We start from the raw sequence: 24629 nt of genomic DNA on the forward strand, positions 1-24629 counted from the left end.
TTATTCATGAGAGACACAGAGAGACATAGGCAGAGGGAGAAGCAGGCTCCGTGCAGGGAGCCTGATGCGGGACTTGATCCCAGATCCTGGGATCACACCCTAAGCTAAAGGCAGATGCCCAACTGCTGAGCTACCCAGGCATCCCCTTCTTGCATTATTAATTTCTAGTTTAATTCCATTGTGTTTGAAAAAAATATTTGGGATTATTTCAATCTTGTTAAATTTGTTAAGATTTGTCTTTTCACATGAAATCTCTCCTGGACAATGTTCTGAGTGTACTTGAGAAGAGTGTGTATTCCACTGCTGTTGGATGAAGTGTTCTGCATATATCTATTAGGTCCATCGAGTCTATAATGTTATTCAATTCTGCTGTTTCCTTATTGATTTTCTGTCTGGATGTTATACTCATAAAGAAAGTGGGGTGTTGAAGTCTCCTACTATTACTGTATTGCTATTTCTCCCTTCACATTTGTTAATGTTTGCTTTATATATTTATTTTTTTAAGATTTTATTTATTTATTCATGAGAGAGAGAGAGACAGACAGACAGACAGAGACACAGGCAGAGGGAGAAGCAGGCTCCATGCAGACAGCCTAACGTGGGACTCGATCCCGGGTCTCCAGGATCACGCTCTGGGCTGAAGGCAGCGCTAAACCGCTGAGCCACCCGGGTTGCCCCTGCTTTATATATTTAGATGCTCTGATGTTGAGTGTATACATATTTATAATTGTTCTATCTTCCAGTTGAATTGACGTTTTATCATTATATAATAATAATGACTATCTTTGTCTCTTGTTAATTTTTGACTTATATATATTTGTCTGATATAAATATAGCCACTCTGCTTTCTTTTTGTTACAATTTGCATGGAATATACGTTTTCATCTCTTGATTTTTAGCCATTGTGTGTCTTTTTGTTTAAGATTTATTTATTTACTTTGAGAGAGAGAAAGAAAGAACAAGTGGGGAACAGCTCTATAGTTTCAGGGCAGAGGGAGAGAGAGAGAGAGAGAGCATCTCAAGCAGACTCCTCACTGAGTGTGGAGCCCCACATTGGGCTCAATCACAGGACCAGGAGATCATGACCTGAGCCATTGAGAGATGAATGGATAAAGAAGATGTGGTATATGTATACAATGGAATATTACTCAGCCATTAGAAACGACAAATACCCACCATCTGCTTCAACGTGGATGGAACTGGAGGGTATTATGCTGAGTGAAATAAGTCAATCGGAGAAGGACAAACATTATATGGTCTCATTCATTCGGGGAATATAAAAAATAGTGAAAGGGATTATAAGAGAAAGGAGAATAATGAGTGGGAAATATCAAACAGGGAGACAGAAATGAGAGACTCCTAACTCTGGGAAATGAACAAGAGGTAGTGGAAGGGGAGGTGGGCGGGGGGTTGTGGTGACTGGGTGATGGGCACTGAGGGGGGCACTTGACAGGATGAGCACTGGGTGTTATACTGTATATTGGTAAATCGAACTCCAATAAAAAATAAATTTATAAAAATAATTAAAAAAAATAAAGCTGATAACCAAACTTTGGTTGCATACAAAAACTATACTTTTAGGTCATACATACACATTTAATTATTGGTATTATTGTTATTGATGTCTTAATTTATATTTTTAAATTATGTATATATTAACAGATGTTTTATAGTTATTTTTAACACTTATCTATTAACTTCTGTACTAGGGTTAGAGGTGACTTATGTACCATCATTACAGTATTACATTATTCTTTGTTTATCTATATATTTACCTTTACCAATGAGATTTTTTATTTATTTATACTTTTAAAAATATTTTATTTATTCATTCATTCATTCATTCATTCATTCATTTGATAGAGAGACAGAGAGAGAAAGCATGAGCAGAGGGGAAGGGGCACACAGGAAGAGGGAGAAGCAGACGCCCTGTTGAGCAGGGACCTGAGCTGAAGGCAGATCTTAACTGACTGAGCCACCCAGGCCCCTAGCAGTGAGATTCATACATTCATATACTTTTGTTTGCTCTTTAGTATCATTTCATTTCAACTTGAGGAACTTTCTTTGACACTTCTTGTAGGATATGAATTGTAGGATATGAACTCTTGTAGGATATGAACATATCACTAGATATGTTATCTAGTGATAACAAAGTTACTCAGTGTTATTTGGGAGAACCTTTATCTCTTGTTTTTTAAAGAACAGTTTTGACAGGTATAGTATTCTTGGTTGGCAGTTTGTTGTTATTTTTGTCGTTTGAGTACTTTGAATATATCATCCTACTCTCTCATGACCTGCTAGGTTTATGCTGAGAAATCTGTTCATAGTCTTATGAGCATTCCTTATAGGCAACGAACTGCTTTTTCCTTGCTGCTTTCAAAATTCTCTCTTTGTGTTTCACTTGTGACAATTGAATTACAATGTGTCTCAGTGTAGACCTCTTCCAGTTTACCTATATTATGGTTTTTGAGCTTCATGCATCTGGATGTCTATTTCCCTCCCTATATTTGAAGAGTTTCCAATGTTATTTCTTAATTTAAAAAAAATATATATATATTTTATTTAGCTTTCTCCCGCGAGCTCCTCGGGCCCCGGACCCTCGTGGGAAGGGTGCAATCTCTAAACTGGAGTAGGGTCGAGGTAGGCCGGCGCCCGCTTCTGACCTCTGGTCTGCCGGCCTCAGGATCCGACATGGCCCAGAACCTGAAGGACTTCGCGGGACGGCTGCCCTCTGGGCCCCGGGGCATGGGCACGGCGCTGAAGCTGCTGCTGGGGGTCGGTGTTCACCGTGGAAGGGATCGGGGGCGTGCAGCAGGACACCACACTGGCCGAGGGCCTTCGCTTCAGGATCCCTGGTTCCAGTACCCCATCATCTATGACATTCGGGCCAGACCGCGAAAAATCTCCTCCCCCACAGGCTCCAAAGACCTGCAGATGGTGAACACCTCCCTGCGAGGGCTCTCTCGACCCAGTGCTACGGAGCTTCCCGGTATGGATCAGCGCCGAGCGCGGGACTACAGGGGCGAGTGCGCCGTCCATGGCCACGAGGTGCTGAAAAGCGTGGCGGCCAAGTTCAGTGCCTCGGCCCTGATCACCCGGAGGGCCCAGGTATCCTTGTGGACCGGCGGGAGCTGACGGAGACGCCCAGAGACTTCAGCCTCAGCCTGGAGGACGTGGCCATCACAGAGCTGGGCTTTAGCCGAGAATACACAGCTGCTGTGGAAGCCAAACAAGTGGCCCAGCAGGAGGCCCAGCGAGCCCAGTTTTTGGTAGCAAAAGCAAAGCAGGAGCGACGGCAGAAGACTGTGCAGGCCGAGGGTGAGGCCGAGGCCGCCAGAACGCTTGGAGAAGCCTGAGCAAGAACCCTGGCTGCCTCAAACTGTGCAAGATCCGGGCAGCCCAGAACGCCTCTAAGACGATCGCTACATCACAGAACCGTATTTATCTCACCGCTGACAACCTCGTCTTGAACCTACAGGATGAAAGTTTTACCCGGGGCCGTGACAGCCTCATCAAGAGTAAGAAGTGAGCCTGGTGACCAGGAATCCGGCTCCCAGAGAAGTGGACGTTTCTTCCCTAGTGTCTGAGGAGCCAGCTTGAGGTCCAGCATACCCCTGTCCCACCCCCAGTATCATGTGATGGCCCTTCCTGCATCTTTCCTCCCAGCACTTGGATGAACAAAGCCTGACCCGTTCCCCGCCCCACCCCCCCCACCCGGGAATGATTTTGCTCCTCCCTGTGTTGGCCAGAGGTGTTGGGGACACTGTGATTTCTGAGTGATTTCCTACAGTGTTGGTTCCTCCCTCCAGGTCGGGAGGCAATAACCACCATCCCAGGAATTCTCAATAAATTTTTATTACTTAAACGGAAAAAAATATATTTTATTTATTCATGAGAGACACAGAGACAGAGGCAGAGACATAGGCAGAGGGAGAAGCGGGCTCCCTACAGGGAGCCTGATATGGGACTCCATCCCAGGACCCCAGATCATGACCATCTGAAGGCTAATGCCCAACCAACCACTGAGCCAGCCAAGTGTTCCCAACATTATTTCTTTAAATAAGCTTCCTATTCCTATCTCTTTCTCCGATTCTTCTGGGATTCCCATATGCATGTATTGTTTTCCTTGATGGTAGGTCTTAAGTCTTCGAGCCTTTTTTCATTTTATTCATTCTTTTTTTTTTCTTTTTGCCCCTATGGCTGGATACTTTAAAATGATGTCTTAAAAAAATAAATAAAAATAAATGAATAAAATGATCTGTCTTTGAGTTTACTGATCCTTCTGCTTGAATCTGCTTTTAGAGCTCTCTGTTACATTTTTTTTAAAGGTTTTATTTATTCATTTGAGAGAGAGAGAGCACACACACAAGTGGAGGGGAGAGGCAGAGGGAGAATGAGAAGCAGTCTCCCTACTGACCAGGGAGCCCGATGTGGGACTCGATCCCAGGCCCCCAAGGTCATGACTGAAACTGAAGGCAGACACTTAACCATCTGAGCCACCTAGGTGCCTCTCTCTGTTACATTTTTCATTTCATTTATTGTATTTGTCAGCTCTAGAATTTCAGTTTGGTTTTTATTTTATGGCTTCTCTTTGTTGAGTTACTCATTTTGTGTATTGCTTTCCTGGTTTCATTCAGTTGTCTGTGTTCTTTTGCAGTTCATTGAATTTCTTTAAGATTATTATTTTTAATTCTTTGTCAGGCAATTCATAGGCCTCCATTTCTTTGGGGTTAGTTTCTCATAATTTATTTTCTGCCTTTAGTTGTGTTGTTTCCCTAATTTTCATGTTCCTTATAGCCTTACATTAATGTCTGTGCATTTGAAGAAGGAGTCATCTCTTCCAGGCTTTATTGACTAGCTTTCAGAAGAAACTAGAGATTCGGGGTTTCTCAGAATTTTTATGTATACACCTGCTCCACTCCTCTCACTCTTTTCTAGCATGGAAGTCTTCAGATTATGTGCTTTCTCTCTACCCTACAGTGTTGTGCCAAGTGCTGAAAGTTAACCACTCCTTTTCCTAAGAGCAGTACACTGAGATGCTGTGATGATGGGCACAAGCTCCACTGCTCTTCCTTCCCAAAGGAGCAATCTTAGGGTTGTGCACCTTCTCCCAATCTCACAGAGTCAAGCCAACTACTGAGGTCCTAAATGGCTGAGATCCACTAGGCATCAGTTAGTTAGAGCATGTGGGGCTGCCATCTGCAGGGGCACGGGGCACCAGCCACTGAGGTCTGTGGGCTCATCTGGTCCCCTGTGGGTCATTGACCCAAGACTTAGAGCCCTCATTCCTTTTCTTTGTTCTCAGCTGCCCCCAGATTATTCCACTATATCTATTCCTTCAGCATTCTTAGTGAAGTGAAACAGAAGCAAGCCTCTTGAGCAGTGCTGCAAAAGACTGGGGAAGCTGGATGCTCACATCCTTCTGTTTCCCCTGTGAGAGAAATCAGGCGCCAAAAGCACCAAAGGTGCTTCAGTGCTCATCTCTCTCAGTGCTGAGCCATCTCAGCTTGGGGGAGGGGTGACAAAGGTTAAATTGAAAGTGTTCTTACCACAATGCAGCTGCTCTTGGATGTTGTGCTCCATTGGGATGCTGGAAATTCTCAACTAGACTCCAGAGGTCTCATAAGGATACTTTTGTCAATGAATATTGGTTAAATTGGTGTTTGTCAGATTATGAAGGCTGGGTTCTCCTATTCCACCATCTTGACGATGGAATTCCACCATATGATGATGTCATATATATATGACATATATATATATATATTTAAAATATTAATACTACCAAAATAAATTTCACCCCAAAACAATTATTTTCCCACTTCTCGAAAGTGCTGGATATTACGATTAAAAAGCATAAACTTAATGGGCATAAATGGTTATGTTTGTTTTAATTTATAGTTTATTAGCCAATTGTATATTTAAGTGAATTTTCTTTTCTTTTTGTTTAAGATTTTATTTATTTATTCATGGGAGACACACACACAGAGAGGCAGAGACACAGGCAGAGGGAGAAGCAGGCTCCATGCAGGGAGCCCGACGTGGGACTCGATCCATGGTCTCCAGGATCACACCCTGGGCTGAAGGCAGCACTAAACCACTGAGCCACCCAGGGATCCCCTTATTTAAGTGAATTTTCTATTAATCACCTTTAGCTTATTTTTCTATAGAATCTTTCTTCCTCCCCCACCCCCCATCTTTTTTTCCTTCCTTTTGTTTTTTAAACTGTTGATTGGCAGGATTTTTAGAATTTTAATCTTCTTTTTTCAAATATTTTCTCCAGTGTTATTTATAGTTTAATTTTGTCTTGGGAGTCTTTGACCATATAGACCTTTTACATTTTCATATATCAAGTCTGCTAAATGTTACATTTTTGGCAACATTGAAAATTCAGATGGTTTTAAAACACTACACAGATAACACAACTACTCCAGGCAAGGGCAGGATGAACTGGAAAGTATATGCCCTATCAAAAATGGGTCAGGCAATTGCTTCTGTGTATGATTTATATCCAGTGTTACCAAACTTACTCTTGACAAAGAATTACTGGAAATCAGGTTTTAATGAAAATATTCCAATTTAAAAATTAGCAACTAAACAAAGTTTAAAAACATTGTATGAGTCTAACGAAACAATTATGAAGGCTGAATATTACCAAGTTCTTTTGTTTTTATGATTTTCCAGTTGATTGTTTTGGACATTTTTGGTAAACAATCATAAGATTAGCAAATACAGGTTTACATTTACCTTTCAGTATTTATAATACTTATTTCTTTTTCTTATCTGTTGTATTTGTTAGGATCCTCAGAATAAGGTTCAATAGTAGGAATCCTAGTCTTGTTTTGGAGTCTAATGGTTCCTTGTTAATTGTGTCTTTTTAAGCCGACTCACCACATTTATTGGTAAATAGGAATTATTATGTAAATAATTTGTAAAAATGATATGTTTAAGATGATAGTTATTGATATGATAGCATATGGCTTTAACTTTTTGGGCATTTGTGGTGCAAGTGTGGATAATTTAACAAACTAATTAATGAAACATGTGAACCAATGAGAAGTATAATTTTAAGTATATGATTATGAAAATGTTCCAATTTTTCAATTATATCAAATGCAATTTCTCAAAAGCCTGGATGGATATTTATGCTACTAAGAAGAGATTTTAACATCTAGTTTAACAATGTTATTTTTGCAGAAATATATTTTCTGCTTAGAAAACAAAAAAATAAAAGAATAAAAGAAAATAAAAAGAAAATAAATAGTGAAGCTGACTTAAAACTACAAGGGGTTTCAACATTGATTTACATAAATAAAATGTTTAAATTTGGGAGACAAGTGTTATTATAGAAAGTTCTAATATAAAAATATAAAGCCATTTATATAAATGTAAAAGCCACATATACAACAATTTTGTACATATATGTGGATATATGCATATTCAGTAAAGGACTTGGATATGAATGAAAAGAATACACATCCAATTAATAGCAGTTACTGCTTTTGTGGGGTAAAGGAAGAAAATTGGAAGCGGAAGAAGGATCAAAAAAGATCTCTGACTAAATGTATTCTTTTGAGAACAATTTGAAGTAAATAAAACATTTGCTGATTCTGGATGGTATACATAAAAATACATTTTTTATTTTTTGTAGATTTTAAAATATCAATATTATGAATATAATGAGTCAAATAAATGGGCCTTTAGATAGTAGTGTTTAATGAAGTATAATTACATGGATAATTAGAATAAAATTTGGTAGAAATACCTAGGTGGCTCAGCGGTTGACCATCTGCCCTCAGCTTAAGTCCGATCCAGGGTCTGGGGATCGCGTCCCACATTGGGCTTCTTGCAAATAGCCTGCTTCTCCTTATGCCTGTGTCTCTGCCTCTCTCTGTGTCTCTCATGAGTAAATAAATACAATCTTTAAAAAATTTGGTATGCAGGGCAGCCCAGGTGGTGCAGCGGTTTAGCACTGCCTGCAGCCCAGGGCGTGATCGTGGAGACCCGGGGTCGAGTCCCACTCGGGCTCTCTCTATGGTGCCTGCTTCTCCCTCTGCCTGTGTCTCTGCCTCTTTCTCTCTCTCTCTCTCTATGAATAAATGAATAAAATCTTAAAAAAATAGTATGCAGACATAGAAATTCTTATCAAAGAAATAGCAGTATAGAAGTTAGCTGTAGGGGCATGTGGGTGGCTCAGGCGGTTAGTGTCTGCCTTCAGTTCAGGTCATGATCTCAGAGTCCTGAGATCAGGCTCCCTGCTCAGCAAGGAGTCTGCTTTTCTCTCTCCCTTTGCCCTTCGCCTGGCTCGTGCTTTCTCTCAAATAAATTAAATAAATAAATAAATAAACAAACAAACAAATAAAGAAGTCTGTAGTTGACAGAATATTTGATGCAAAAAGCAAACATGTTTCTTACTATTTTGAAATAATGAAAATGTACAATATAAATGCATCCAATTGAACAATGTCTACAGGAGTTTTAGCAAATAAAGTTCCTCTCAAATGACATATCATCAAGGAGAAATAATACCTGGGGCTCTTAAAGCTCATAATTCATTTAATATTTTCACAAAGTAGGGATCCCTGGGTGGCACAGTGGTTTAGCGCCTGCCTTTGGCCCAGGGCGCGATCCTGGAGACCCGGGATCAAATCCCACGTCGGGCTCCCAGTGCATGGAGCCTGCTTCTCCCTCTGCCTATGTCTCTGCGCCTCTCTCTCTCTCTGTGTGACTATCATAAATAAATAAAAATTAAAAAAAAAAGAAAAAAGAAATACCTGTCCTCCCACAAGATCCTCAGTGGGAAGATTCATTGTTTAAAAAAAAAAATTTTTTTTTCACAAAGTATATTCCATCAACTAGAGACATTCAGTCCAGTAAAAAAGAAAAAAATCTATTATTTTATTTGCAGTATTTTACATTTGACAGAGTATTCCTTTATATTTGTATCTTGGCCTACTATACATATGTGATTTCATACTGTAAAACTTAGGAAATCAATTAACATGTTTTCCATGCCATGAGAGTGAAATCCAATAGCTTTTCCTCCCTAAAAAAATGTTACAATATGTGAAATATAGTAAAATCTAGTAAGGGAAGAATAGGGATTTAATTCATTACTGATTTCTTTCAAGGCTGAGTTAACGTTCATAACCCAGATGGAAAACTGAGACCGGTAGCTGTGTGCTCCTGAACAGAGTATCAAACATTTTACATTGTTTCTTTATAAATTAGGGATGGTAATACCTACTTCACAGAGTTGTAGTGAGAATAAGTTACTTTTTATAAAGCTCAAAGTCATGTTTTGAATTTGAAACACTGATAGTTTCAAGATCTTGAGGTATCTCTGGCAGTAATGAGTACAATAGAGGAATTATTTTTTTCTTTTCCTCTGGTGTGTTATACATTTGGCCTCATATTTTAAATTCATCATCTCTGTTGTCATTAACTGACTTATTTTGAATGAAAATTGGGTCTGAGTGGAGTTAGCAAATGTGTTGGACATATAGTAGGATTTATATCACACAGAATTAATGACACCTTGACAAGGAACAATGAGGAGCATATCTAAGAACCATCATTCAGCCAAAAAAGGAGGATCTAAAAATATTCCCTTTTACCCAGATGCACCAATATTACATTTTTGCTATTAGTTAAGTTGTAGACTTTCTTAAAGAATTAAGTAAACGATTCCATGGTGACAGTGATGCAGACAAATGAACCACTGTATTTAATTTAATGGCCAGATTTCCCTGTACAGTAACTTTGGTAAACTTGCAGGGACTATATTTATAGAATTAATCAACAAGAGCTCTATTCAAGAGCTTTGAATTATACCATCTATTTCTAAACATTGTCATTTTCTCTCCTCGTATCTCCAACATCTCAAAATACTTTTGGGAAAGAAGATGGCTCAGGAAATAATGTCATGTTTTAGTTCTCACATGACAATTCATAACATTTCTATTGAAGTACAATTAACATTCGAGGTTATATTAGTTTCAGGTGTAAGCATATAGTATATTCAACAATTCTATACATTACTTAGTGTTCATCACACGTGTGGTCATCCCCTGTCATCACATAACATTATTACATTATTATTGACTATATTGGCTACACTGTACTTTTCATCTCGGTGATTTACTTTTACAACAGGAAGTTTATACCTCTTAATTCCCTTTATTTAGTTCACCCATTCCTTCATCCACTTACCCTCCAGCAACCACCAGTTTGTTCTATTTAGAGTCTACTTTTTTGTTGTTTATTTTTTAGATTCCACATATTAAGTGAAATCATACGGTATTTGTCTTTAACTTATTTCACTTAGCATGATACCTTTCAGGTCCATCTATGTTGTTCCAAATGGCAAGATTTTATTCCTTTTTATGGCCAAGTAATATTTCATCACACACACACAATCTTTTTTTTTTTTTGTATATCTTTTTATTGGAGTTCCATTTACCAACATATAGCATAACACCCAGTGCTCATCCCGTCAAGTGCCCCCCACAGTGCCCACCACCCAGTCACAACCCCCCGCCCACCTTCCCTTCCACTACCCCTTGTTCGTTTCCCAGAGTTAGGAGTCTCTCATTTCTGTCTCCCTCTGATATTTCCCACTCATTATTCTCCTTTCTCCTATAATCCCTTTCACTATTTTTTATATTCCCCGAATGAATGAGACTATATGTTTGTCCTTCTCCGATTGACTTACTTCTCTCAGCATAATACCCTCCAGTTCCATCCACGTTGAAGCAGATGGTGGGTATTTGTCATTTCTAATGGCTGAGTAATATTCCACTGTATACATATACCACACCTTCTTTATCCATTCATCTCTCGATGGACACCGAGGCTCCTTCCGCAGTTGGACATTGCTGCTGTAAGCATTGGGGTGCAGGTGTCTCGGCTTTTCACTGCATCTGTATATTTGGGGTAAATACCCAGTAGTGCAATTGCTGGTTTGTAGAGTAGCTCTATTTTTTTTTTAAGATTTTATTTATTTATTCATAAGAAACACACACAAAGAGAGAGGCAGAGACACAGGCAGAGGGAGAAGCAGGCTCCGCGCAGGGAGCCCGATGTGGGACTCAATCCCGGGTCCCCAGGATCATGCCTTGGGTTGAAGGCAGTGCTAAACCGCTGAGCCACGGGCGCTGCCCTAGAGTAGCTCTATTTTTAACTCTTTGAGGAAATTTCACAGTTTCCTGGAGTGGCTGTACCAGTTCACATTCTCACCAACAGTGCAAGAGGGTTCCCCTTTCTCCTAATCCTTTCCAACATTTGTTGTTTCTTGTCTTGTTAATTTTCCACATTCTCACTGGTGTGAGGTGGTATCTCATTGTGCTTTTGATTTGTATTTCTCTGATGACAAGAGATGCAGAACATTTTCTCATGTGCTTGTTGGCCATGTCTATGTCTTCCTCTGTGAGATTTCTGTTCATGTCTTTTGCCCATTTTATGATTGGATTGTGTTTCTTTGCTGTTAAGTTTAATAAGTTCTTTATAGATCTTGGATACTAGCCCTTTATCTGATAGGTCACTTGCAAATATCTTCTCCCATTCTGTAGGTTGTCTTTTAGTTTTGTTGACTGTATCCTTTGCTGTGCAGAAGCTTTTTATCTTGATGAAGTCCCAATAGTTCATTTTTGCTTTTGTTTCCCTTGCCTTCATGGATGTATCTTGCAAGAAGTTGCTGTGGCCGAGTTCAAAGAGTGTTGCCTGTGTATTCATCTAGGATTTTAATGGATTCTTGTCTCACATTTAGATCTTTCATCCATTTTGAGTTTATCTTTGTGTCTGGTGTAAGACAATGGTCTAATTTCATTCTTCTGCACGTGGCTGTCCAATTTTCCCAGCACCATTTATTGAAGAGACTGTCCTTTTTCCAGTGGATAGTCTTTCCTGCTTTGTCGAATATTAGTTGACCATAGGTCCCATTTCTGGATTCTCTATTCTGTTCCATTGATCTATGTGTCTGTTTTTGTGCCAGTACCGCACTGTCTTGATCACAGCTTTGTAGTACAACTTGAAATCTGGCATTGTGATGCCCCCGGCTCTGGTTTTCTTTTTCAATATTTCCCTGGCTATTCAAGGTCTTTTCTGATTCCACACAAATCTTATGATTATTTGTTCCAACTCTCTGAAGAAAGTCCATGGTATTTTTTTTTTTATAATTTTTATTTATTTATGATGGTCACACAGAGAGAGGAGAGAGGCTGAGACACAGGCAGAGAGAGAAGCAGGCTCCATGCACCGGGAGCCCGACGTGGGATTCGATCCTGGGTCTCCAGGATCGTGCCCTGGGCCAAAGGCAGGCACCAAACCGCTGTGCCACCCAGGGATCCCAAGTCCATGGTATTTTGATAGGGATTCCACTGAATGACACACAATCTTCTTTATCCATTCATCTATGGATGGACACTTGGGTTTCTTCCATATCTATCTTGATTATTGTAAATAATGCTGCAATAAACAGGGTGAAATTTATCTTTTTGGATTTTTTTTTCCTTCCTTTTGTGTAAATACCCAGTAGTGATGTTACTGGATCATATGGCAATTCCATTTTTAATTTTTTTGAGGAACTCCCGTACTGTTTTCCACAGTAGCTGAATCCATTTAGATTCCCACCAACAGTGTATAAGAGTTCCTTTTTCTCTACATTCTCACCAATACTTTTTTTGTCCTTTTAATTCTAGCCATTTGACAGGTGTAAGATGATGTCTCATTGTGGTTTTGATTTGCATTTCCTTGATTTGTATCTGCTGGCCCTCTGCATAAATGTCTATTCAGGTCCTCTATTTTTTGACTGTTTTTTGGTGGTGTTGTGTAAGTTCTTTATATTTTTTGGATATTAACCCCTTATTGGATATATTATTTGCAAATATCTACTCTCATTCAGTGGTTGCCTTTTCATTTGTTAATGGTTTCCTTTGCTGTGCAAAAGCTTTTTCTTTTGGTGTAATCTCAACAATTAATTTTTGCTTTGTTTCCTTTGCCTGAAGAGAAATATTCATAAATATACTGCTAAGACCAATGTAAAAAAAAAAAGAAAGAAAAAAAAGAAAAGAAATATTGCCTAACTTTTCTTCTAAGATTTTTTATGGTTTAAGGTCTCACGTTTAAGTCTTGAATCCATTCGAGTTTATTTTGTGTGTGGGTATGGTATAACTAAGTGGTCCAGTTTCACTCTTTGTTGAAGAGACTGTTCTTTCTCCATTGACCATATAAGCATGGCTTCATTTCAGGGTGCTCTATCCTGTTTCATTAATCTATGTGCTGATTTTTGAGCCAATGCCATATTGTTTTGATTACTAACTTTGTATTATCTTGAAATCTGGAACTTCAGCTCTGTTCCTCCTCAATATTTCTTTGGCTATTTGGGGGCCTCTGTGGTTCTATACAAATTTTAGTATTATTTGTTCTAGTTCTGTAAAAAATTGTTGGCATTTTGATAGGGATTGCTTTAAATCTGTAGATAGCTTTACAAAGCATAGAAATTTTAAAAATATTAATCCTCCCAATCCATAAGCATAGCATATCCTTCCATTTGTTTTGTGCCATCAATTTCTTTCAATTCTTTATAGTTTCAGAGTATAGGTCTTTCCCTTCCTTGGTTAAGTTTATCCAACAATTCATTAACATCTATTCAGAGGAGATATTTAATTTTTTGTGCTTCAGGCTTTCTGTATGTTAAGTAGAATTATTGTTAGTCTATCTTTACCTCACAAAATTCCAAGTTATATATATTCTGAAGATAATCACTAGGAATGGGGGGTTGGGATGGAGTTTAGGAAGGACAGACATCAACTGTTAACCATATTCATTTTTGTGTTTCTTTATTGCAATATAATTAACACTAAGAGATTTGGGATAAAATATACCTAAAACATTCAGTGCAGCTTTATACACACATATTATTCAACCAGAAATTGATTTGTGCGGTAAACATAAAAAACAATTGTGATTAAGATTTCTAGTGGATTAAAAAGAAAAATCTCATTAGACAGGTTATCAGAATATGACCATTTATTTTAGTAATCTTATGTGAAAATATTTGATGTTAATAATTAAACTTATTTAAGTCTTTAATTTCTCTGGTTTATACATACGTGTCTTATATGTCTTTATACATCTTTCAAGTGGATTTTTATTGTAAATATCATTAAAATTTTTTCACTAATTGTTGCTAGTATATAGAAAACTTATTTTTGTGTATTTATCTTGTATCTAGTGGTCTTTCAACATTCACTTAAATCATTTTTAGACTTCTACATATGAAATTATGACATTTGCAAATATGTCCCCTTTATTTCTGTGCAGTAACTTAACATGTTTACAGATTGGAAGATAAAATTTTAAAGACGTTAATTCTCCCCAAACTGAATGCAGTCCTGATTAAAATCCTGGCAGGGTCTTTATTTATTTATTGTGACATATTTTTAAAACTTTTGGCATCGACTGGATATCCATTTGGAGGAAAAAAGCAAAAAACAAAGCCCTTGATTTGTACTTAACACACACAATTCCAGTTGGATGACAGAATTTAATGCAAAAGTTAAAACAACAGGCTTCAAGAAGCTGATACAGGATAATCACCTTCTATAACCCTGGGGAATAGGCAGAGGTTTCTTAACGGAACACAAAAAGCACTAACTGTAAAGGACAATATCAATAAACTCGACTTAACTAAGAACTTTTGTTCACTAAGTGATATCACAGTTTTAAAGAAAGTGTAGTAGACAGTATATACCAGTCAATTAATTTTTAAAAAGACATTATCTTTAACCAAATAGCTGCTAGTAGTTGTGTTTCATTCTCAACAGGAAGCATTGTGGAAGTGTCACGAATTGAAAATTAAGAACTGGAAGCTCAAATCAGCAACCCAGTAAGAACCAACACATTAATATGTGATTACTAAATTTGGTTATTATAGAATTTCTAATGATATGAAAACTTATGAGAACATATTTTATCAAGCAAAGTTTGATTGCCATGTTTGGATTATTTTTTAAAGATTTTATTTATTTATTCATGAGAGACACAGAGAGGCAGAAACAGGCAGAGGGAGAAACAGGCTCCTCATGGGGAGTCTGATACGGAACTTGATCCCAGGACCCCGGGGATCATGGCCTGAGCTGAAGGCAGACGCTCAACTACTGACCCACCCATGCATCCCTTCTAAAAAATGTTTAAATGGCGTGTAGACAGGTTATTTTAAGCTGAAAGTTCATATAATGACAAGTGACCCACAGTTTTCAGCCTATAAATAAGACAGTGGCTGTTTTCTTTCTAGCCTGGAGTTCTGAGTCTCAGCTCAAGCTTGAGGTGTGGCCAATGGGCACACTTGATTTTGAACTTCTCAGTGTCTCTTCCTGTAGTAAAGTGGACAGAAAAATGAAAGTACATTTCCCAGGTTTCCTTGCAGCTAGAGTTCTGGATGTGATTTAGTTTGGGACAAGCAGATGTACACATAGAAGGCGTGAGATGATGCAAATTTTTCCTGGGCAGTGTTGACAGAGATTCCAGTATCCAGACACAAGGCTCCTAAGTGGCAAGAGGAATGGTAGAAAGCATCCAACTTGGTATGGGTTGTAGGAGGCATAGCAAAAAACTGTAGAGAACCAGCAGTAGTGTGCCATCCTGATCATGGCACTTTGCTGGTCCTTGCCATGTTGGTATACTTTGGGATTGAGTGGTGTTCTATACTTAGAAGCAGCATTCTTGGCTGCCCTGGTTCTACAATGTGGCATTTAGAGTTATTCCTCAAATCTCTGTCAGTTCTCAATAGTTTCACACTTGGGTGTTTTTTTTTTTTTTTTTTTTTTTAAGTCCTCTCCTTCTTAAACTAATTAGAATTAATTCTGTTCTCTGCACTTTACTTAACCTTACAGAGCCATGTTACAGTACAGAGTCTGATACTAACAATATAGCAAGCAGCATGAGTGTCACAGTGCTGTCAGTTCTCCTTGCCCTCCAAAGAGATGTAGATGCCGAGTGGCCCAGGGGAGTGCTGAACATGCAGTGGATTTGTGCTACACCTGAGGAAGCTGAAGTTAGGGTATCTGAATCTTTCATAAGGAGCACAGGCAAATCTGCCAAATTTTGCTCTAGAGGGAGACGTTAACATTTATTATACTGGACAGTAAACAACCTGCCTTTCTTGTGAGGCAGACATGACACTGTCCAAGACTGTTCACTATACAAATCTCTTTAGTAAAGATAGGCTAGAGCTAAGGCTGTCAGAGCCACTGCTCGTATGAGATGGAGAAATGCAAGAGATCCACAGAGGGTTGTTTCCCAACAGACATTAGTCAGCTTTTTTTCAACTGTAGCCCTTAGTTTTAGAGCCCAAACCAGATTTTCTTTTAAAAATTCACTTTAGTCATGGAATTTAACAAACATTTGTATACAGTCAGGGACTAATTTATAACATGGTTTCTATTCATTTCAGCAATGAGAAACACCAGTCATTATTAAAGGTATCCATCCATAAATTACTTTTATTTCTCATTAAATGAGCACAGAGTCATTAGCATATTAATAACAGATATGTTTATTATTACATATCCATCAGTGCGGCTTTCAATACCACTTGAAACATGCATATCATCCTAGAGACAAATCAGTTTTCCAGTGCTTCTTATTTGATACACATTACTGCAAAGCCATTATAAATTACTGAGGAGGTATTTGGTTAAAAAAATAAACAATAAATCATACTGCCCACATGAATCAACTCTTGTTATTGGACAAGAGTTTAACAGTATTTATCTGGTAATTCCTATGTTAACTGGAAAACATCACAGACGTATTGCCATAATTTTCTTTTATATTGATGTAACCTACATATTTCGCAGAATTTTATAAAGTCATTCATTATTGTAGCAGGTAGTTTAATGCAAAGATTGTGCTCAATTTATGAAAGTCCAGCAAACCTCTACATATTTTAAATTAAACCAATTATCAATGAAAAACCCACTGACATATAATTTTTTGAAAATATGTTCTTTTGAAATTTCTGTATTTAGTCATGGCAGTAAAATAATTCTTTCAAATTAAGGCACTAAAAGGGCAATGCAACTCCCATCGAAAGTGTTCTAAGAATAATTTACATTTCAAACAGTGCATACATTTCTTATATGTTTGTTAACTTAATGTCTTTATCACTTAAAACCACAAAGAAATACATTATACAATTACAGAAATGATGTACCCCACAAAATGCTTTTAAAACTTGGTTCTTTTGTACAGTTAGTTTCTAACATCTCTAGTAGTAAAATAATTCAATATGGCTTGGCAAAAATGCATAGATTAAATGTAATTTTTTTTTGCCTTCTCCCATTCCCCAATCTATAAACGTGCTGAAACACATACAGTATTTTGTAAAGCATAATGTAAAATATTTATTCTCATAAGTCCGCCACGGGCAATCAAAAGTGAGGCTTTTAAATTCTACAGTGAGGGCACTGAAGTCAAGTGATGTCACTGCTTTCTTAAAATAGTTTTGTATAGTCTTGCAAGAGCACAAAGACTGAAGTCATTTAAAAGAATTTCAGTTGTCTCATTTTGAGATATTTTCTTTACTCCTTCCATGAGCTGATCTTCATAGTGATGGCCATTCCACTTGAAAGTGAAAGTCCCTTCCTCTCACTCATATGAGGAAAACTGTGTTCTATCATGATTGACAGGCGTTTTCTTAGAAATTCAAAAAGGCAGCACCTTTTTAAAAAAATATATCTACCTAAGCTTTCCCCAAATTGTACTTGCATTACATAGTAATAATTAATCTAATCTACCTGTAGGCAAACCCGCAATTTAAAACAAAAAAAAAACAAAAAAACCCTCAGTGTGTTTTTGTGCCAAAGCAAGGACAGAATAACAGCAATCTTAACCCTGAAGCCTGTGATATTTGTGTCAAAGGAACAGCCTGTCTGCTCTGCATTGTTAAAGAAGCCTGGTTTATCAGGTAGCATTCCACACGATTCCAAAAGGCATTACCACAAGGCGTTAAATCACACTGTTAACTGCTGGGGGAGAGAGGAGCAGAAAAAAAATTAACTTCAGAAATAACTCAGTTTAAAAATACAAGAAACAAAATTGCAGGGTAAATATACATTATCTTTGTATGCGATTAACAAATACACACAATTTGGAAAACAGGAAAAGGAAAAATATATTTAGCGTTATTTTCTTCTTGCTTCTACTCTATTTCAAACACATGGTGTTCATTTTTTTTGTTGTTGTTTTTTACAAAGCTATCATTCAATTTTAAATAATTCTGGATATAGTTTTATCTTATACAGGAGAGAAGTGATCCAGGATTTTACAGAAATAAGGAGTGAAGTGGTAATATACTGGAGTAGTATGACAGCTGAAGAATACAGAAACTGTAATGCTTATTAGTCATTTCAAAGAATTAGAATTGGTTATTGATAATACGGAGTAAAGAAATGGGATGAATTAAAAATGGTTTTAAGTCTGCTTGGGGGACTCGAGTGACATTAACAGAGAGGCAAATCAAGGTTAGGTCTTACTTTTAGATTAAAACATTCCTTTTAGTGTAGGCATTACACTCCAGGAAAGTTGGGTATTTGGTATAGGAGAAAAACTGAGACTTTAGAATTGGATAAAAAAATAAAAATAAAAAATAAATAGGAGGGACGCCCGTGTAGCTCAGCAGTTGAGCATCTGCCTTCGGCCTAGGGTGTGATCCTGGAGTCCCGGGATTGAGTCCCACGTTGGGCTCCCTGCATGCAGCCTGCTTCTCCCTCTGCCTATGTCTCTGCCTCTCTCTCTGTGTCTCTCATGAATACATAAATAAAATCTTAAAAAAAAAAAAAAGGTTTCAGCCCTGACTATGCCACTAGCTTGCTGTAGGATCTTGTCTAAGTGGCTTAACTCCTCTAGATCTCATTTATTCGTGTACAAAATGAGAATGAGAATCATAACCTCGCTTCATGAAAGGGTTTAATTATGTCCTGTAATTGCTTATTATAGCATACAAATATTTTTGAAAAAATTCTATCAAAATCTGTTAAAAAAAAAAAAGAGGGAGATACTTAACTAGGAAGTTTATTTGCAACATCATTATCAATGATAACACCAAATAATTTTGATTAAAAAAAATCTATGCCAACATAGTTAAATTTAAAGAAAAGATGAGCAAAGTTTTATATGAATCTATTTAACTTCAAACAGGAATCAAACTAATTTGTGAAGTCATTTCAAGTCATATTGCTTAGTTACAAATGATGTCCTCTATAGGGAAATAATTAGATTTTAGATTTTAATAGATATTAACCAATCGCTTTCACATTGTCAAAAGGTTAACAATTGCAATTCTTACCTAGTTTTTCCAGATGTATTTTTGACCACCTTTCGGAAAGACTGATTTGCAGTAGATCTTGTAGAAAGCGTTCGAGGCGATGCACGAACAAAACCAGATGGTGGATTCTTAGGGATCTTCTTTACCAAATGTGTTACCCATTTTTTTTGTTCATCCTGAGAACATGCTAACAGCAGCATATCTCTTGCTGATGTTACATCGTAACTTACTATGTTAAAAAAAAAAAGACACAAAGTCATACACAATCATTTAAAATGGCCCTCCTGAAGCATAATTTATAAGTTCTTAAAATTTTAAAAGATTTACTATGCTTTTTTTTTTTTTTAAGATTTACTATGCTTAATTAAGCTTGGAAAATATCTCTTTCTCCTTAATTAAGGCTGAAAATTTAAAAAGAAAACAGAAGCTATTAAGAAAAATAAAGTTAAAACTAATACAAAAAAATGCAGGAGTGAAACAAGTTAATGTATTTTTAGAACATAAGTTTCTTATCTTAAAATAGCTATTGCCTATATTCTTTCTATCAGGCTACATCTACTAAAACTAGAAGACATTTTGCCTATTATCCAGTATATTGGTCTAGGCAGTGAAAAACACACAAAAAGAAAAAAGGAAGTAAAGATTCAAGGACGAATAATGCAGTGGAACTCACCTATAGTCCTTCTCTCCAATTTAATTTCTTAGAGGTACGTTTTTACAAAGGATTAATTCTCTTTAAAAACATTATTTCAAAGCTAAATCTGTAACTGTAAAAATGACAGCTACATGTTGCTCCATCAGTGCTAAAATATAACTGTTTATAATCTCTTCAAATTGGTGTAGAAAATGCTACATTTGAAGAAGTTATTTATTTATTTATTTATTTATTTTTTTTTTTGAAGTTATTTAAATGGGGCTTAGTTTTCTAACTTTTTATAAATTGCAAAAATAATTTTTATGCCTTACCTTTACATGGAGAAATTAAATCCTCTTTCTTATCTAAGTGATCTCTGTGGCACTTAACATGGCATCTTCGACATTCTAGGGCAGGAGGTGGCTTAAAAACATGCCAGAGAGGTTTGGCACAGGCCTCACAGTTGGCAGGGAAGTGGTAGAGTGTAGGAATGAACTCATGGCCTTTGTGGTTTTGAAAATTAGTCTTTTCAGCTTGTTGTACTGGTTCCATCTCTACATCTTTTCTACATTCACCTTCATTTGCATATAGTATCTATATTCAGGAATGGTAAAAGGAAGATTTTAAAAAGTCTTAATTTGTACATATAATCTTCAAATGTATAAAAAGCATTGGTGTGCTTGCATTAACTTCACAAAATGCACTTAGTATTTAAATAAAAGATCTTTTAAAATTGGAATTTAAGGTCTTTACCTGGAATATTTTAGGAATTTCTTCAGTTTCAGCTCTGTAAACATCTCCTTGGGTTACAGGTCGAACATGAAACAATTTACTAAAATGAAAATATATATAAGCTGTTATAAAAACTTATTTAAAGTAAAAGACATTTCATTAAAAAGGACATACAGATTGCAAATAAAAACATGATAAGATGTTCAACATCATTAGTCATTAGGGAAATGCAAATTAAAATCAAAGTATCGGGCAGCCTGGGTGGCTCAGTGGTCTAGTGCCGCCTTCAGCCCAGGGTGTGATCCTGGAGACCCGGGATCGAGTCCCACATCAGGCTCTCTGCATGGAGACTGCTTCTCCCTATCCCTGTGTCTCTGCCTCTCTCTCTCTCTCTCTCTCTGTGTCTCTAATGAATAAATGAATAAAATCTTAAAAAAAAAAAAAAAAAGAGTAGCATGACAGGTCCCTGTGATGGAACTATAGTCTGTATTTGGTGGTGATCATATGAATCCATACATGTGATAAAGGCATACAGACTGGAAAGAAGTACATGATTATATTTGTAGGAAAGTCCTGTGGAAGCCACCAAAAAACACAATAAAACTAGTAAGTAAACAGCAAGATTAGAGGATTCAAGATCGATATATGAAAATGAACAATACTGGCACAACCAGATATCTATGTGGAAAAACATACACATACACATTCAAAACTAACCTCAACTGCAACCTCTTACCAAACACAAAAGTAAATCTGGAAATTAATCTTAACTTAAATGTAAAGCCTAGGACAATAAAGCTCCTAAAAGAAGGTAGGCAAAATTTCTTAGACTACAAAAGGTTGTAATTCTTTTAAAAAATTGATAAATTGGCTTCCATTAATAGACACCATAAAGAAAATGAATAGGCAAGCCACAGATTAGGAAATACTTGCACTACATATTTTTGACACAGAACTCATGTCAGTCTATTTATAATAGCCCCAAAACTTATGTCAGTCTATTTATAAAGCAACCCAAATGTTCATCAACAGAAGGGATAAACAAATTGAGACATATTAATCCAATGGAATATTACTCAGCAATAAATCGAACAGACAATTGATACACACAGCAAAACACTAGGCTGGGTGAAAGATGCCAGGAAAAAAAAGAATATATACTGTAATAATTACATCTATATGAAGTTCTAGAATAGGCAAGACTCCATAATAAAATTCTGATGACCGTTTCCCCCTCCTGAAAAGAGTATAAGTGGGCTTTCTAGGGTGATCGAAACATAGGTGTTTATAATTGTCATAAGTCAGTGAATACAACACTTAAGATGTATGCATTTATTATATAAAAATTATGCCTCAAAAAAATAAAAATAAAAATTATGCCTCAATAAAAAAGATAAAACAACCAGCTTTCATCAATCTGAAAGTACTGAACTTTTTTTCGAAAGTTGAAAGATGAGGTCTTTAATATTGGTGTTTATGTATTATTCCAAATTTTCACAGCTAATGCTTCTTTAAAACATTAGGAAATCAAGATAGTATGCAATTGGCACAAAAACAGACATATAGATCAACAGAACAGCATAGAGAGCCCAGAAATAAACCCATGTGTTTATGATCAATTAATCCATGACAAAGGAGGCAAGAAAACAAAACAGGAAAAAGTCTCTTCAACAAATGATGCTGGGAAAACTGGATAGCTACATGCAGAAGAATGAGACTGGACCACTGGTTTACACTATACACAAAAATAAACTCAAAATGGATGAAAGACCTAAATGTGAGACCTGAAACCATAAAACTTCTAGAAGAAAACACAGGTAGTAATCTCTCTTACATAAGCCATGCAAACATTTCTCTAGATAGGTCTCCTCTGGCATGGGAAAGTAAAGCAAAATTAAACTATTGGGACGGACTACACTACAAAAAAGCTTTTTACACAGCAAAAGAAACCATAAACAAAATGGCAACCCACTGAATGGGAGAATATATTTGCAAACGATATAAGCAATAAGGAGTTAATAGAAAAAATATATAAAGAACTTATAAAATTCAACACCAGCCTCCCCAATAATCCAATTAAAAATAGGCAGAGGACGGGTGCCTGTATGGCTCAGATAGTTAAGCATCTGCCTTCTGCTCAGGTCATGATCCCAGGATTCTGGGATGAAGCCCTGCACTGGATTCCCTGCTCAGCTGGCAGCCTGCTTCTCTCTCTCTCTCTTTCTCTCTCTCCCTCTACTTGTCCCTGCCACTCGTGCTCACTTTTTCTCTTACTTGCTCTGTCTCTCAAATAAATAAGTAAAATTAAAAAAAAAAAAAAAAAAAGGCAGAGGACATAATAGATACTTTTCCAAAGAAGACATACGGATGGCACAAATGAGAAGACATTAAACATCAGTAATCACCAGGAAAATGCAAATCAAAACAACGATGAGATATCACCTTATACTGTCAGAATGGCTAGAATTAAAAATATAAAAGATAACAAATGTTGGCAAGGATGTAGAGAAAAAAGAACCCTCATGCACTGTTGGGGGGAATGCAAGCTGGTGCCACTATGGAAAACAGTATGGAGGTTTTTCAAAATATTAAAAATAGAATTACCATATGATCCAGTAATTGATTCCACTATAGGATTTTTACCCAAAGAATATGAAAACACTAATTTGAAGGGATATATGCACCCCTGTGTTTACTGCAGCACTATATATAATAGCCAAGATAGGAAAGTAACACAAGTATATAACCATAAAGTGAATAGAATATTATTCAGCCATAAAAAATGAAATCTTGCCACTTGCAATAACATAGATGGAGCTAGACAGTATAATACTAAATGAAATAAATCCGCCAGAAAAAGACAAATACTGAATGATTTCACTCACGTGGAATTTAAAAAACAAATGAACAAAGAAGAGACAAACAAAAAGCACCAGACTCTTAAAAACAGAGAAAAAACTGATGGTTACCAGAGGGGAGGTGGGTGAGGGGATGGGAGAAATAGTTGAAGGGGATTAGGATTACACTTCTTTTTTTTTTTTTTTAAGATTTTATTTATTTATTCACGAGACACACAAAGAGACAAAGAGAGAGAGAGGCAGAGACACAGGCAGAGGGAGAAGCAGGCTCCAGGCAGGGAGCCCGATGTGGGACTTGATCCCAGGTCTCCAGGATCATGGCCTGGGTTGAAGGTGGTGCTAAACTGCTGAGTCACCGGGGCTGCCCAGGATTACACTTCTTGTGATGAGCACTGAGTAATGTACGGAATTTCTGACTTATTATACTGTACACCTGAAACTAATATAACACTGTACGTTAATTATACTTGAAAAAAGAAAAAAGCTGGGAAATAAAATTTCAGTACTCTCTGGTAGTTGCTTAATTCTTTTTACACTCTAGCTATTATGGACTTCATAAATGTTTAATTCCAAAGGAATGGCAATTCTTCATTGTATGTTTATATTTTTCATGAATAGCACCCACCATATATCATTTTGAATTTATACTTTGTTGCATGTTTTACCTTTTCTACTACTACCTGTGAGCTCCTTAAATATGGAACCATCTTACTTATCCTTGTACAATCTTTAGCACTATGATGATACAGTCTGCAGTGCTAACGAAATAGTTTAAGAATGAATACAAAGGAAAAACCCTAAGCTTATTAAAGGTCTCTGTGACCTAATATTAAAAACAAAAGATATATTCACATTTCCTTAACAGTGACTGCATAATCATATACATACAGTACTTTTGGAGATGCTCTCAAAACCTAACACCAAAAACAAACAAACAAAAACAAACCTAACACCAAAAAACACTTGAAATAAAAAATCTGTCTTTAGAATACATGAATCAGCTATGCAAAAATTTCCCTCCTGCATTTGGCTGAAGATTTAACATAAAGTTTTAAAACTTGTAAGAAAAGTAGGTAACGTC

General features: G+C 36.8%; 1 protein-coding gene and 1 pseudogene across 3 annotated transcripts in view; one reads left to right on the top strand and one right to left on the bottom strand.

The window, feature by feature from the left end:
- The first annotated feature begins 2691 nt into the window (after positions 1–2691).
- On the top strand, positions 2692–3609 carry LOC140634650 (prohibitin-2 pseudogene; annotated as a pseudogene).
- Positions 3610–16469: 12860 nt separating this feature from the next.
- The window catches only part of ROCK1 (Rho associated coiled-coil containing protein kinase 1), a 138220-nt gene continuing 130060 nt past the window's right edge, over positions 16470–24629 (bottom strand). For 2 of the 3 annotated variants that reach the window (XM_072828981.1, XM_072828980.1), the window contains exons 30-33: positions 20712–20790; positions 20291–20552; positions 19346–19553; positions 16470–18026 (exon numbers count right to left, since the gene is read on the bottom strand). In XM_072828981.1, the coding sequence (XP_072685082.1) occupies positions 18020–18026; positions 19346–19553; positions 20291–20552; positions 20712–20790 (556 nt within the window). In that variant the 3' untranslated portion in view covers positions 16470–18019. The remainder of the gene's footprint in view (positions 18027–19345; positions 19554–20290; positions 20553–20711; positions 20791–24629) is intronic. The other variant, XM_072828982.1, reaches the window with a different exon arrangement.

This window comes from Canis lupus, chromosome 6 (assembly GCF_048164855.1).
Source record: "Canis lupus baileyi chromosome 6, mCanLup2.hap1, whole genome shotgun sequence".
Taxonomy (NCBI): Eukaryota; Metazoa; Chordata; class Mammalia; order Carnivora; family Canidae; genus Canis; species Canis lupus.